The 13,500-nt window shown below is 17.5% G+C and overlaps 3 protein-coding genes across 3 annotated transcripts; all 3 read left to right on the top strand.

Annotated features, from left to right (window-relative positions):
* Positions 1 to 2,259: 2,259 nt before the first annotated feature.
* Positions 2,260 to 7,815, top strand: PGAL8A_00135100 (conserved Plasmodium protein, unknown function; the record flags this gene model as incomplete). The annotated part of the gene is made up of 2 exons (XM_028674881.1): positions 2,260 to 7,562; positions 7,779 to 7,815. The coding sequence occupies 2 exons, from the start codon at positions 2,260 to 2,262 to the stop codon at positions 7,813 to 7,815; spliced, it is 5,340 nt and encodes a 1,779-aa protein (XP_028526468.1).
* A 1,818-nt stretch (positions 7,816 to 9,633) lies between these two features.
* PGAL8A_00135000 (polypyrimidine tract binding protein, putative) lies at positions 9,634 to 11,951 on the top strand (the record flags this gene model as incomplete). The annotated part of the gene is made up of 5 exons (XM_028674880.1): positions 9,634 to 10,864; positions 10,985 to 11,121; positions 11,241 to 11,498; positions 11,583 to 11,786; positions 11,865 to 11,951. 5 exons carry the CDS (start codon positions 9,634 to 9,636, stop codon positions 11,949 to 11,951), a joined length of 1,917 nt encoding a protein of 638 aa, XP_028526467.1.
* A 776-nt stretch (positions 11,952 to 12,727) lies between these two features.
* PGAL8A_00134900 (conserved Plasmodium protein, unknown function) lies at positions 12,728 to 13,409 on the top strand (the record flags this gene model as incomplete). The annotated part of the gene is made up of 5 exons (XM_028674879.1): positions 12,728 to 12,780; positions 12,860 to 12,908; positions 12,984 to 13,122; positions 13,184 to 13,245; positions 13,338 to 13,409. 5 exons carry the CDS (start codon positions 12,728 to 12,730, stop codon positions 13,407 to 13,409), a joined length of 375 nt encoding a protein of 124 aa, XP_028526466.1.
* Positions 13,410 to 13,500: the final 91 nt, after the last annotated feature.

Genomic DNA, 13,500 nt, shown 5'->3' with positions numbered 1-13,500 from the left:
TTTTTTTTTTTTTTTTTTTTTTTTTTTTTTTTTTTTGTCAATTATTGATACTTAAGATTAAATTTTCCTTTTTATAAAAGCTATTTTTTATTTTTGTTAAACAAAAATTTTATTAGTATATATTGATGATATATGGATATTAAGTTAATATATAGTTATTTATAAAAATGTGTCTATAATGATATTTTTGTGTATTTCATTTCATTTATTTTAATAATGTTAAAATTAAAAAATTTTTTTTTTTCTTTTCTATAAGAATATAAAAATGATGTAATAATTAAAATAATAAGATAATAATGTAACTATAATTCATTATATTCTTATAATTTTAGTGTGACACCAAATGATGTAATTAATGTTAATATTTATAATTTTCTGCAAAATTTTGAAGTATCAATATTTTTCTTTTTTAAATTAAGAAGTTATAACATGATGAGTACTTGTTAAATTTTTATTTAAAATGAAAATACTTTCTTTTAATAAAAAAACTTACATTTTAATGGTTCTAATTATTAAAAAAAAAAAAAAAAAAAACAATATATTTATTTGTAGAATAATTATTCTTTGATTATATATATAAATATTATTTAGAAAAAAAAAAGAGAGAAATTTTAAGTTAATCTAATTTTTCAGTTAACACAATTTTATATAAGAAATTAAACATTTTATTTATTTTTTTTTTTTTTATTATTTCTTAATAAATAGATAACTAAATAAATAAAATTAATATTATTTTTAAATTAAAGAAACTTCATTAATTCATTGATAAAATTACTGGTTACTTGAGTATTTTTTTTTTTTTTTTTTGTATAGTACTTTTAAAAAATATTGTTACTTGAATTAATGCTATGTATTTAATTGAATTTTTTTTTTCTTTATTTTTAAAAAATAATTACATAATACTTTATATAAAATATATAGAAAAAAAAAAAAAAAAATTTAGTTTTTATATTTATTAGAATCCTTTTTGTAATTATTTTTTTGTTTTCGTATATCAAAGAAAAAAAGTAAATTTTAAAAAAAAAAATTTTATTACATGATGTCAAATCTGTGTAATGAAACTTGTTAAAAAATACCTCTGTATTTTTACGAAGTTGTTCACTCAAAAAAAAAAAAGAGTTGAAGATAAAATCATTCATTTACTTATTTAAATATTAAAAACAAAAATATATATTTTGTTTAAAAAAGATAAAAAAAAAAAAAAAAAAAAAANAAAAAAAAAAAAAAAAAAAAAAAAAAAAAAAAAAAATTGTTAAAAAAAAAAATATACAATTTTTTTTAATAAACTAAATAAATAATAATAAAAAATATAGTAAAGATATATAGAAAAAACTTAGATCATAGATTTATTATTTTAAAAAATATACATATTTATGTTTTTATATATATATATGAAGATAAATTTGCTTTTATGCATTTTTTTTTCTTTTCATATAAAATTTTTAAAAATTCTTTTTAAATAAATAAAAATAAGTTTATGATTATTAGGGTTTTCAATTTTAATAAATTAAATAAATTAGAAACTATAAATTATATATATCATTTGACGATGATAGTTTTAAATATTGCTTAATATCTTTTGAGATACACTAAGCTAATCTAGAAATAAAAAAACATGTAATTTTATTAAAATTATATAAAAACGTAAAAGAATAGCATTTTTTATAAAAAATAATAAAAATTAAAATTTTTTTCTTTTCTTTTTTTTTTTTTTTTTTTTTTTTTTTTTTGGGATTATTAATAAAAAAATTTTATTTGAAAATGATTAAAAAAAAAAAAAAAAAAATTTGAAAAAAATGTATGTTGTTGGAATATTTTAATATATATTTGCATATATATAATTTTTTATAATATTGTCTTGAATTATGTTTTTGATTTTATGTAAATATATATGCCTAGGTATATTTTATAAAGAGTAAAAAAGAATAAACTTTTATTTTTTTTATTTTTTTATTTTTTTTTTTTTAATATTATAAAGAAATATATATTTAATAATAGAAATAAATTAATATTATACATTACGTATTTAAATTATGCTTAGAATGTTTAATTTTGTATTATATATATTGTATATAAATTAATACAATTTTGAACTTTATATTTTTTTTAACTTAGTTTTGTAACTACATATATATTTATATATATATATATAAAAGAAAGAAAAAAATAATATTTTTATATATTCTTTATTTATATTTAATAGAAATATAATATTTACATAAATAATTTCATTCTTTTTAAATTTAATTATTTTTAAAAATGAATTTACAAGAAATTGATGAAAAAATAGTTTTAGAAGGAAATTATGTAAGAAATCCATTTTATTCAAATAACGTAAAAATTAAAACATCAAATATAGTAAACTCAATTGAAGGAATAGAAAATAAAGCTAATTTTTTATCATTAAGTGAAAATGTAATATCAAAAATAAGAAGTGATAGTGCAGAAATAATAAAAAAAGAAGGAGAAATTTTGGATGTTAATTCACGAAATGTTTGTTATGCTTTAAAGAATGGAAAATTTCGTTTAATAAATCAAAACGGAATAAATACAACAAGGATAAAATTGTTGTATGAAAATGAAGTTTTATATGTTTCATTCAACAAGGAAAATGGTAACTATTTATTGCTATTAGATAATAAAGGACATTTATATATCTATAAAATCAATGAATTTAAAGTTGAATTGGTATTATGTTTAAATTTTCCTTCATATGAGAAAAATCCCACTACTAATTTAAAAGAAATAAAAAATACATTAAAAAGTGATTTTCCAAAAAAAGCTAGTTGGCTACCTAAAAGTGATAAGTTTTTTATTACTGGTCATAACAATTGCCTATATATATGGAATATTTCTTTATTAACAAATGCAATGATTATGAATAAATTAAAAGATAAAATTGATGTAAATGATAAATTAATTTCAGTTTGTGCTATAACTTTATCATTTGAACAAATATTACATAAATATAATTACTTATTTAATGAAGATTTTAAAAGTACAGAAGATTTACATGATAAAATTATTTTAAATACATACAGCCTAAGTTTAAATGGAAAATACTTATTTGCACTTATTAAAAATTATTATTCAGTTATATGGAATGTTGAAAGAAATAACCATTTTATTAAATTTACTCTAGTTGGATTATGTTCATTAAAAAATGAATTATTAAAAATAAGAAAGCAATTAAATATAAATACTTATAATAATAATAATAATATAGAAATATCGTCTGTTCATATTCTAAATACTTTTTTTCAATCAAGTGAAGATGGCATTAATCAGAGCAATTATTACCTTCTTGTTTTTCATAGTTACTCTTGTATATCTGTATTCCCATTTAAAAATAATATTGATGTTAGTGAAAATTTTTGTGAAAGTATTGATATATTAAATGATTCTAGTATACAAAATATTTATGTTCAAAATGGAATAGATATTGAAAATATAGAGTTATTTGTCGACCCTTCCGAATTTTTTGTTTTTTTTAATCTTTCTTATAAAATTCCTAATAAAGATAAAGGAGATATAAATAAAAGTTTAATATTTGTTTTAGAAGTTTTTAATAAAAAAAGATTAGATTTTAATATTCATCCCAAATTTATAAATTTACCAAATAAAAGTATTTTACCTCTTTGTTCCATTAGATTACTAAAAATAAATGATTGCTTAAAATTTGCAAAAGTTTTAAATGTATCCGTTTCTTCTTCATCCTTAAATATTATTAATTTATTTTTGTTTGCTATCATTTTTAATTCCTCTAAAAAAAGTGTAAGTGTTCAATCATTTTCTGCACCAATTCCTTTGCTTATGGGGGATGTATGCAACAACAAAGAAGCATCTTTTCCCAATAATGATAATATTTGTGATAATATAGATAAGGGTTTAAAAAATTGCGATATTAAAAATATTTATGAAAATTTTTATGATAATCTGAATAATAAATATGACTTAGAGAACTCAACAAATATTCATAAAAGAGAAGAAACAGATCAAAACATACTAAATAATTCTAATAACAAAGAATTTTTAAATATATTAAAAAATAAAAAAAATAAAGATACAGAATTGGTAAAAATGTATGATGATATGATTCAAAAAGGAAATTTGTTAGAGAATATTTCATATGTACCTATTACAAGTGAAGAAAATATTATCCTCAATGATTTTAAACGGAATGAATATATAAATGATGATAATATTAATAAAAGTAATAATAATACAATAAATAGAAATCCTCATATTTTACAAGAATTGATAAATAATGAAGAAAATAATGTAGACATGAGAGAAAAATTAAAAGTATTATTAAATAATAGAGAAGATATTTTAAACAAGAATAATAACTCAATTAATTATATTGAAAATAAAGAAATATCTAGAATTTTGAGTGGAGTAAACAATGATGGAATTGAAGTATTGAAAAAAATAGAAAATAAGGATGTAAAATATTTTAATGATATAAATGATAAGGAAGAATCCTCTAGAAATGCAAATAATGCTCTGTGTGATATAATTTTAAATAATAAAAAAAAAGAAAGCAAAGAAGAAATTAATAGTAGAAATGATATGCCTGAAAACAACGATCTAGAACAATTTTTAAAATATTCTCTTAATGAAATAAAAAAAAATTATTCTTCAGTAGATGAACAAATAGTTAGAAAAAACGATGATATTAACATAACACATTTAAATAAAAATGAATTTTCTGAAAATGTACCTCCAAAAAAAATGAATATAAATTTATTTTATAACAATAATAAAGTAGTTAATCATGAAAATATAGAAAATTTTAAAAATGAAAAAGAAAAAGAAGAAAATTCTAAAATTCCTTTTAGTGAAACGAAACAAATTGTTGATTTAATTTTTTCTGATAATGCAGAACAAAAGACAATAAATGAAAATGAAAACGATATAAAAAAAAATATGGATTACAATAGTAATATTGATATAATTATGTCAAATCATAAAGATGCTTTAAAGAAGTTTATGGAATTTGAAGAGGATAATGAAGAAGAAAGTGAACATCAAGAGGAAAAAAAAGCATATGTAAGTGAATATTTAGAAAAAAAAAGAGAATTACAAAAAGATGATGAATATAAAGAATATGAAATTGAAGAAGAAGAAGAAGGAGAAGGAGAAGAAGGAGAAGGAGAAGAAGAAGAAGAATATGAAGTGAAAAAAGAAGATGAAAAAGAGGGAGTAAATAACAATAATAATGAAGAAAAAGTCAAGGATAATAAAAAGCTTAATGTAATTTTTGAGGATAAAAATGATTGGAAAAATATTGAAAAGAAAAAATACAATAATTTAAAAGATGATGAAGGAGAAAGAGATAAGGAGGAAGAAGAAAAATCAAACTACAAAAATAATGAAATATTTGAACAAAAGGAAAATAACTTGAATTCTTTTTTACATCAATTAGGATTTTTTAGGAATAATAAATCAAATGAATGTAATAATAATTTAGATGAAAAAAATAAAAATGAATTTTATAAGGATAATTCTATTTTTATTAATGAATTAAAAGTTAATGAAAGTAACATAGAGGAGGAATCAGTAAATCAGAATGATGAAATATACAAGGAAAATAAAAAAAGCAAAAATAACTTAAACAATGTAGAAATAAATACTAGTACTAACAAAGAAGATGATATTATTGTGACTAATCCTATTAATGATACGAATAATACTATTAATATATATAGAAGAAAAAAGCAAGATAATAAAAGAAAGGATATTATAGATGAAAAATTTGAAGGTGAGAAAATATCAATAGATATTCCAGATGATTTAATGAAAAAAATGTGTGAAGAGATATATAAAAACATTAGTGTAGGAATATCTCAAATTATATGTGAAGAATTAAAAGATAAAAATATTTTAAGTGGGATCAGTTCAACTATTTGTAACAAGATTAATAAAGATATAAATGAAGAAAATAAATATGCAGATGACAAGATATATAAGCAAATGGGAAGTATCATTACTAACTATAATAAAAAAATAAATGAGATGAAAGAAGAAATAATGAATTTAAAAAATTATAATAAAAATATAAATGTGAAATTAATATCTATGAACAATAATTTAAGTAAAATATATGAAGCCATTAAAAATAAGTCATACTTAAAAAATCAGAAAGATAATACATATGAAATAAAATTAGAAAGAATTTTAAATGAGATAAATGGCTTCAAAAAATATATGAATACTATGATGAGTAAATTTTCGGAAAATTTAGTAAATACGTGTGAAGATATGAAGAATTATTTTAGTAAAACAATAAGAGGAAATAATGATAATTTAAAAAGAATTATTCTTCAAGATTTGAATAATAAAATAGAGGAAATGAAACATATCGATTTAAAAAATAATGCATTTAATAAAGAGTTAGTTGAATTTTTTAACAATGGTCATCAAAGTGCATTAAAAAAAATAATGCCATCTGTTATATCATCAGAAATTCAGATTCAATTTGCCAAAAGCGTTGTACCAGGTATGAGAGAGGCATATAATACAGGATTTCAATCCATTAAAGAATCACTTAATGCATTATTATTAGAAAATAAAAATTGGTTGAGTAAAGAATTATATGGGATAGAAAAAGTAATATACGAAAAATCAAAAAAAAATAATGAAGATATTTTATTATGTGTAAATAATAAAATGGAAGAACTAGAAAAAGAAATAAAAATATATACTTACAACATTAATCAACAAATTAATTATTTACATGATGACATTAATGTATTGAGTAAATCCCCATTGCAATTAAATGATCAGAATAAAAGCATTGATGGTAATAATTTAGATAACGAAAGTAGTAATAATAATGCTATTAAAAAAAATAATAGTAATAGTTCAATCGTTGAATTAAAAAAAAATAATGATTATAATTCTCATCAAGAAAATGATCCATCTGATATTATAATAAAAGGAAGAATTAACCATTTGTTAAGTGAACATGAATATGATCAGGCTTTTACATTAGCATTATCAATAGATATTGAAAAAAATACTAATGCATATTGGATACTTCAATTATGTTATAGATTTCATTCAAATCTTTTATTAGATGATAATTTACCAATTAGCCAACCTGCATTATTAGGCATAAGTAAAATTTTGTGTGAATCATTAACGAAATCTTCTGAATTATCTTTGGAGGAAGCTGATTTTCGTATTAAATGGATTCGTGAATGTTTGTTACAATTAGATGTGAATCATTCTGATTTAATTAAAACAAATGCTTTTATGTTTATTCAGAATATGCTTAATCATATTTGTAGTTTTAGTTATGATATAGAAAATAAAATTCGCAAAGCAAATGAAAATACTACAAACTTTTATAAAAATGTAGATTTAAAAAATAATTTACTTTTAAGTACGGATTCAATAACCAATGAAAATGTAAATCATATTTTGTGTTTGAATGAAGTGGAATCATTGAATAATAAAGATCTTCATTTAATTTCAAAACAAAATAATCATTATGATAAAAATATGCTTCTTATATTACAAGATAAGTTAATTCAAATTAGGAAATTATTAAAAAGGTATATTTTTTAATTTTTGTTTTTTTTCTCATTTTATTTAATTTTTTTCATTATATTTTATTCTTTTATTATACTGATTTTTTTTTTTTCATTTTTTTTATTATATTTTATTCTTTTATTATACTGATTTATTTTGTTCAATTTTTTCATTATATTTTATTCTTTTATAATACTGATTTATTTCATTATTTTTTTCATGTATTATTTATTTTATAGGATCATTAAAAACTTAAGTAAGAAAGATAATGTGTAACAAAGTATTTTGGTATCTCTTTTTAATATGTGAGACAAGAATTACAAATTAATTTAATGGAAACAAAGGAACATTGAGAATAACAACAAAAAAAAAAAAAAAAAAAAAAAAAAAAAATTATATAAAATCATAAAATGTTTTCAATAATTTTCATATAAATATTTATTTATTTTTTTTTTTTTATTGTTTTTAAAATTTTAACCTAAATTATATTTATAAATAATTAAAATTTTATATATATATATATATATGATTTAAATTTATATAAACATTCTCATTTATAATTAACGTTCACCTAATAATTTACACACATTTAATTAAAAATTATTTGATTTTTACAAATTTAATTATTTTTTTTTATTTATTTATCTTTTTTTTTTTTTTTTTTTCTATTATTCTTTTAATTACAAATGTAAAATAAAATATATTAAAAAAAAATTCAAGCTTATAGTTGGTGTATAAAATGAGATAACTTATAATTTATAATATTTGTGTGTTATATTTTATTTTTAGTTCCCCTTTTTTACTAGAAATAAACATTAAGATTAAACATTATTAGAATAGAACAATATTAGAATAATATAATATTAAAGTTAAATAATTATAAAAGAACTATATTAATATGAATATATTAATATTTCTATTAGAAGACAACGAATCAAGTAATTATGAATGATACATCAAATCTATTAAAAAAGATGGAAATATAAGAAAAAGAGAAGAAATATAAATAATGGATAACAATGATTTCTAGTTTCCTTATATGTACTATTTTTATTGTATAATTTTCTTTTTTATTTTTTTATTTTTTAAAAAATTTTTTGTTCTTATGTTTTTTTTTTTTTTTTTTATCGTTTATGTGTTATTGCAATAATAGCGCCTATAGTATTTTTCTTATATGTAACAAAATATATATATATATATATATTTTTTTTTTTTTTGTTAATTTTGTTAAAAAGAACTTTTTTTTTCCACAAAAATTTATATTGGAATATGTAAATATCAAATCAAATATTTTAAATGATTTTTGTAGAATCTAATTTATGCTTAAAAACATTTTTTTTTTTAAAACTTTCCTTAAAGTGTGCTTTATATTTTTTTATTAACATATGATATTAATAAATAAAAACTCGAATAAAATTAAGAAATTTTAATAGATTAATTTCATTTTGATCCTAAACTTATGAAGATTTTGTAAAATAAAATAATAAAGAATTTTTTTAATAAATCATATTGACATATTTATTTACCATTTATATACATCTTTTTTTTTTTTTTTTTTTTTTTAATATAAAAAAAGAATACTTTAAATTTGTTTTTCTTGTAAAATTATAGTTTTAAATGAAGGAATTCATAATTTAATAGAACATTAATGCATTTTATGTATTTATATTGATTAAAAATATTTAAATGTTAATAGATAAAAAAAAAAAAAAATTTTCTAATTATTCTATATATAGCACATTTTTATATATTTTTTATTTTATGTAATTATTTTATACTTGAAATTTATTTGAATTAAGTAATTTTTTATATTAATATATTTTACATAATTTTTTTTATAAAAGTGTAAAAGTTTAATAATTTTTTAATTCATATATATCAATTTCCTTTTTATTTTATTTTTTCAATTATATATTTTATTTATTTTTTTTTTACTCTTTTACTCTTTTTTTTTTTTTTTTTTTTTTTTTTTTTTAATAATTAGCTTATTTTATTTTAAATTATGCTACACAAAGTGAATAAAGTAAAATATAACAAAATTTGTGTAATTTTTATAAATTTTATGAATTTTACATTTTGTTAGACGTATAAAAAATGAACAAAAGAACATTATCAGATGACCAAAATGATAATGAGAAAAATAAAACGGGAGTTAAAAGATATTTGATGAGTAGTGATGATCATTATGAAAAACAAAAATTAAATTATGAAAAGAACTACCATTCGAAATATAATTCTAATTCCTTCAATGAAACAAAAGAGAATGAGAATATTAATAATATGATTAATAATAACACTGGTAATAATAATAATAATAATAATAATAATAATAATGTCGATGATAACAGTAACACTAATCATAATAATAATAACACTAATAATAGTAATATGAATACTTCTACTAACAATAATAATAGTAATAATAATATTAATACTTCTATTAACAATAATATTAATAATAGCAATAGTAATAATAATAGTAGTAATAGTAACAGCAATGATAATAATAATGATATTAACAACAATAATAATTCATCTTCTAATAAATATTATTCTAATGATTGTAAAAAAAGAAAAGGGAGATATTCTATGCCATTTTTAAAAAAGGAAAAAAACAATGTCAATACTATTTTGATATTAAAGAATGTACCAAAGGATGCAGATGAAGAAGATATAAAATCTTTTATGCGCCCATTTATAAAAAACAAAATACCAGAAATAAATTTTTATGATGATGAAATAATTGTTAAATTATATGATGATGAATTAAATGAAAATATGTACAATTATTTTAATGAACATCCAACTCAGATAAAAGGATCTTTTGTAAAAGTAAAATTATCAAAAATAAGTGATGATAATAAAGAAAATTTAGATACATATGAAAATAGCAGTAATAAAAATAATAATTCTAAAGAAAAATTAGAAAAGAAAAATTCTAAACACAATAAAAATGAATGCTCAAAAGTTATATTAGTATCAGTAATAAATTTACATTATCCTGTTGATATAGAATTAATATATTATCTATTTAGTAAATGTGGAATAGTAGAAAAAATTATTACATTTTCAAGAAATCCAGTTATATATCAAGCTTTGGTACAATTTAAAAATATAGAAACAGCTAAGGAAGCTATTAAAACTTTACATAATAGAAATATATATGATGGATGTAATACAATTCAAATTCAATATTCCTTTTTAAAAGAATTAGTGGTTAAATCTAACAATTCCAGTTCATGGGATTACACTACGTCTAGTACAAGTAAAAATAAAAATTTTTCTAATTTTCAAAATTCCCATGGTGTTTTACCAACTCCAACAAGTAAAAAAAAAAAAATTATTTTATAAATATAAAATAAAAAATAATAAAATCAAATAAAATAGGAAGAAAAATATTTTCTTCATTTATAAAAATTCTAATTTTTTATTTTCTTTTAATAAGGAAAACATAAAGATTCAGAGTTATATCACTTAATAGAAAGAAAATTTAAATTAGTAGACTTTGAAACGAAAAATCCATCAAAAACACCTGTTTTAATATGTTATAACATACCAAAAGAATATACGGATGTTAATAAGGTATATATATATATATATATGTATGTTTTTTTTATATAGCATTTTTTAATATGAACATGTTCAGTTTTTAATTTTTAATTTTTTTTTTTTTTTTTTTTTTTTTTTTTTTTGATAAATAGCTGTTTAATTTATTTAGCGTTTATGGTTTTGTTTCAAGAATTAAAATATTAAGAGAAAAACCAGATTCTGCTCTTATTCAATATTCTAATTATTTATATTCCTCATTAGCTCAAGAATGTTTACAACATGCTAAAATCTGCGATCAAACTATAGAATTGCATTTTTCAAAAATACATGACATAAGAATTTCATCTCAGCAAAAAAAAAATGAATCCTATAAAGCCAAATCTTTTAATAATTACGATCAAAGATATTTAGTTCGATATAAAGATATAATTAAACATTATATATTTACATAAAAATTATTTAACACTTATATACTTTTCTTTGTTATTTTACAGGCGGCAGATCAAGTAAAATATATAAAAGGAGCATGTAGACCGACAAAAACACTATTTATATCTAATGTAAATGAAGAAGTAAATGAAGAATGCATAGTAAATTTATTTAATAAATATGGAGAAATTAATAAGTTAAAATTTCAGCCATTCAAAGAAGGAAAGAAGCATTTAATGATTACTGTAGAAATGAATTCAGAAGATATGGTAAGGAAAATGGAAATATAAATTATAAAATAAAATTAAAAATAGTAAAACTGATTATATATATAATTTTCCTTATAGGCAACAAGAGCTTTAATGGATTTTCATAATTATTACTTAAAAGATCGTTCAATAAAAGTATCTTATACAAAAACTAGATTAGTTTAAAAAAAAAAAGATGGAAACTAAATTGAATGTTTCAGAATTAGCTATATTTTTCACATAAATACAATATCATATTGTTATTATTTAATTTTTTTAAAATAAAAGAGTTTTTAAATAGTATCATAATATATTTAAAGTTGATAAATTTGTGTATAAATATTCTAAACTTTGTATTATCGAATATAATTTTTAATTTTTTTTTTTTTTATATATTTTTTTTTTTTTCTTTATCATATATTTCATTTTTTTTTTTTTTTTTTTTCATTTATTATTTTATTACTCTTCTAATTTTCTTATGAACTATTTTTTTTTCTATAGATATATTTTTACTTTTAAATATAATTATTTTTTTTTTTTAAATTTTATTTGTATAATTTAGATTTTAAATAAATAATAATATTTTGAAAATAAAAAAAGGAAATAATAAATAAAATAAATTACAAGAATTTCGTAGTTGAAGGAATAATTTTTTTTTTTTTTTTTTTTTGAGCTTTTTGGGACTCTAGATAATTGTCTAAAGTTATTTATGTGTGCATATATTAGGTCAAGCTGTTTTAATTAAATATTTCTTATATAATTTAGATAAATTTTTTTATTTCTCCCAATAAAATTTTTCCTTTTTTCTCTGAATTCTTATATCTTCTAAATCAATTATTTTATTTGTTTTGTGTTGTTTTTGTACATCAAATATATACTTGTATTGTTTTTTAAATTTGCTACATTGTTTTTCTTTTGGGAATAGTGTATTTGTTTTCTTACTTTTTTTTTTTTTTTGTAAAATGAACTTAGATATTTATGATAATGAAAAATGTTTATCATTGAACGGAATAAAGTAAATTAAAAAGAAAAAAAAAAGAATAAAAAGTCTATTATAAATTAATATTAATTTATTATGAAAATGTTCTTTTTAGTAAAATGGTTGACGATGTTTACAATGATAATCTAAATTTTTTATTAAAGGTATCATATAAATAAAAATTATAACGCGTTTATGATATTATTAAAATTTTGTTTGTTCGATTCTACACTTTAAAGAAAAATAAGAATGAATTAGAAAAGAGAGAAATTGACCAATTTAGTTTTAAAATTGAAGCTCTATTAATATCATTAGAAGAGGAAACAAAAATATTACACAAAGAAAAGGATGAAATAAAAAAAATCTTCCAAAATATAGGTTAAAAAAATTCTTAAAAATTGTTCTTCTCTTAACATATAATAAATTATTTTCTTAACAGCTATACAATTAAAAAATGTAAAAAAATCAATTAAGAAGGCTGAGCAGTATATGGGGAAAAATGTTAATTTTAAATAATGAAAAATATATAATTTTATTTTTTTATATCACTATTTATAAAACTGTAAATATATTTTCTTTTTACATATTTTTAGTTAAATGAAGGAATAATAGAAAATTCCTATAAAATCTTTGAAGATATTAAAAAAGATATTGATAATTTGTAAAAATATATAAAAATTTATATTTATCATTTTTTTTATTGTTTTTATTTGTATAATTTTTTTTTTTTTTTTTTTTTTTTTTTTTATAATTTTT

The sequence above is a fragment of the Plasmodium gallinaceum genome, assembly GCF_900005855.1.
Source record: "Plasmodium gallinaceum strain 8A genome assembly, contig: PGAL8A_v1_65, whole genome shotgun sequence".
NCBI lineage: Eukaryota > Apicomplexa > Aconoidasida > Haemosporida > Plasmodiidae > Plasmodium > Plasmodium gallinaceum.
Note: the sequence above shows the minus strand (reverse complement) of the source record. Positions and strands in the feature narration are given on the sequence as shown.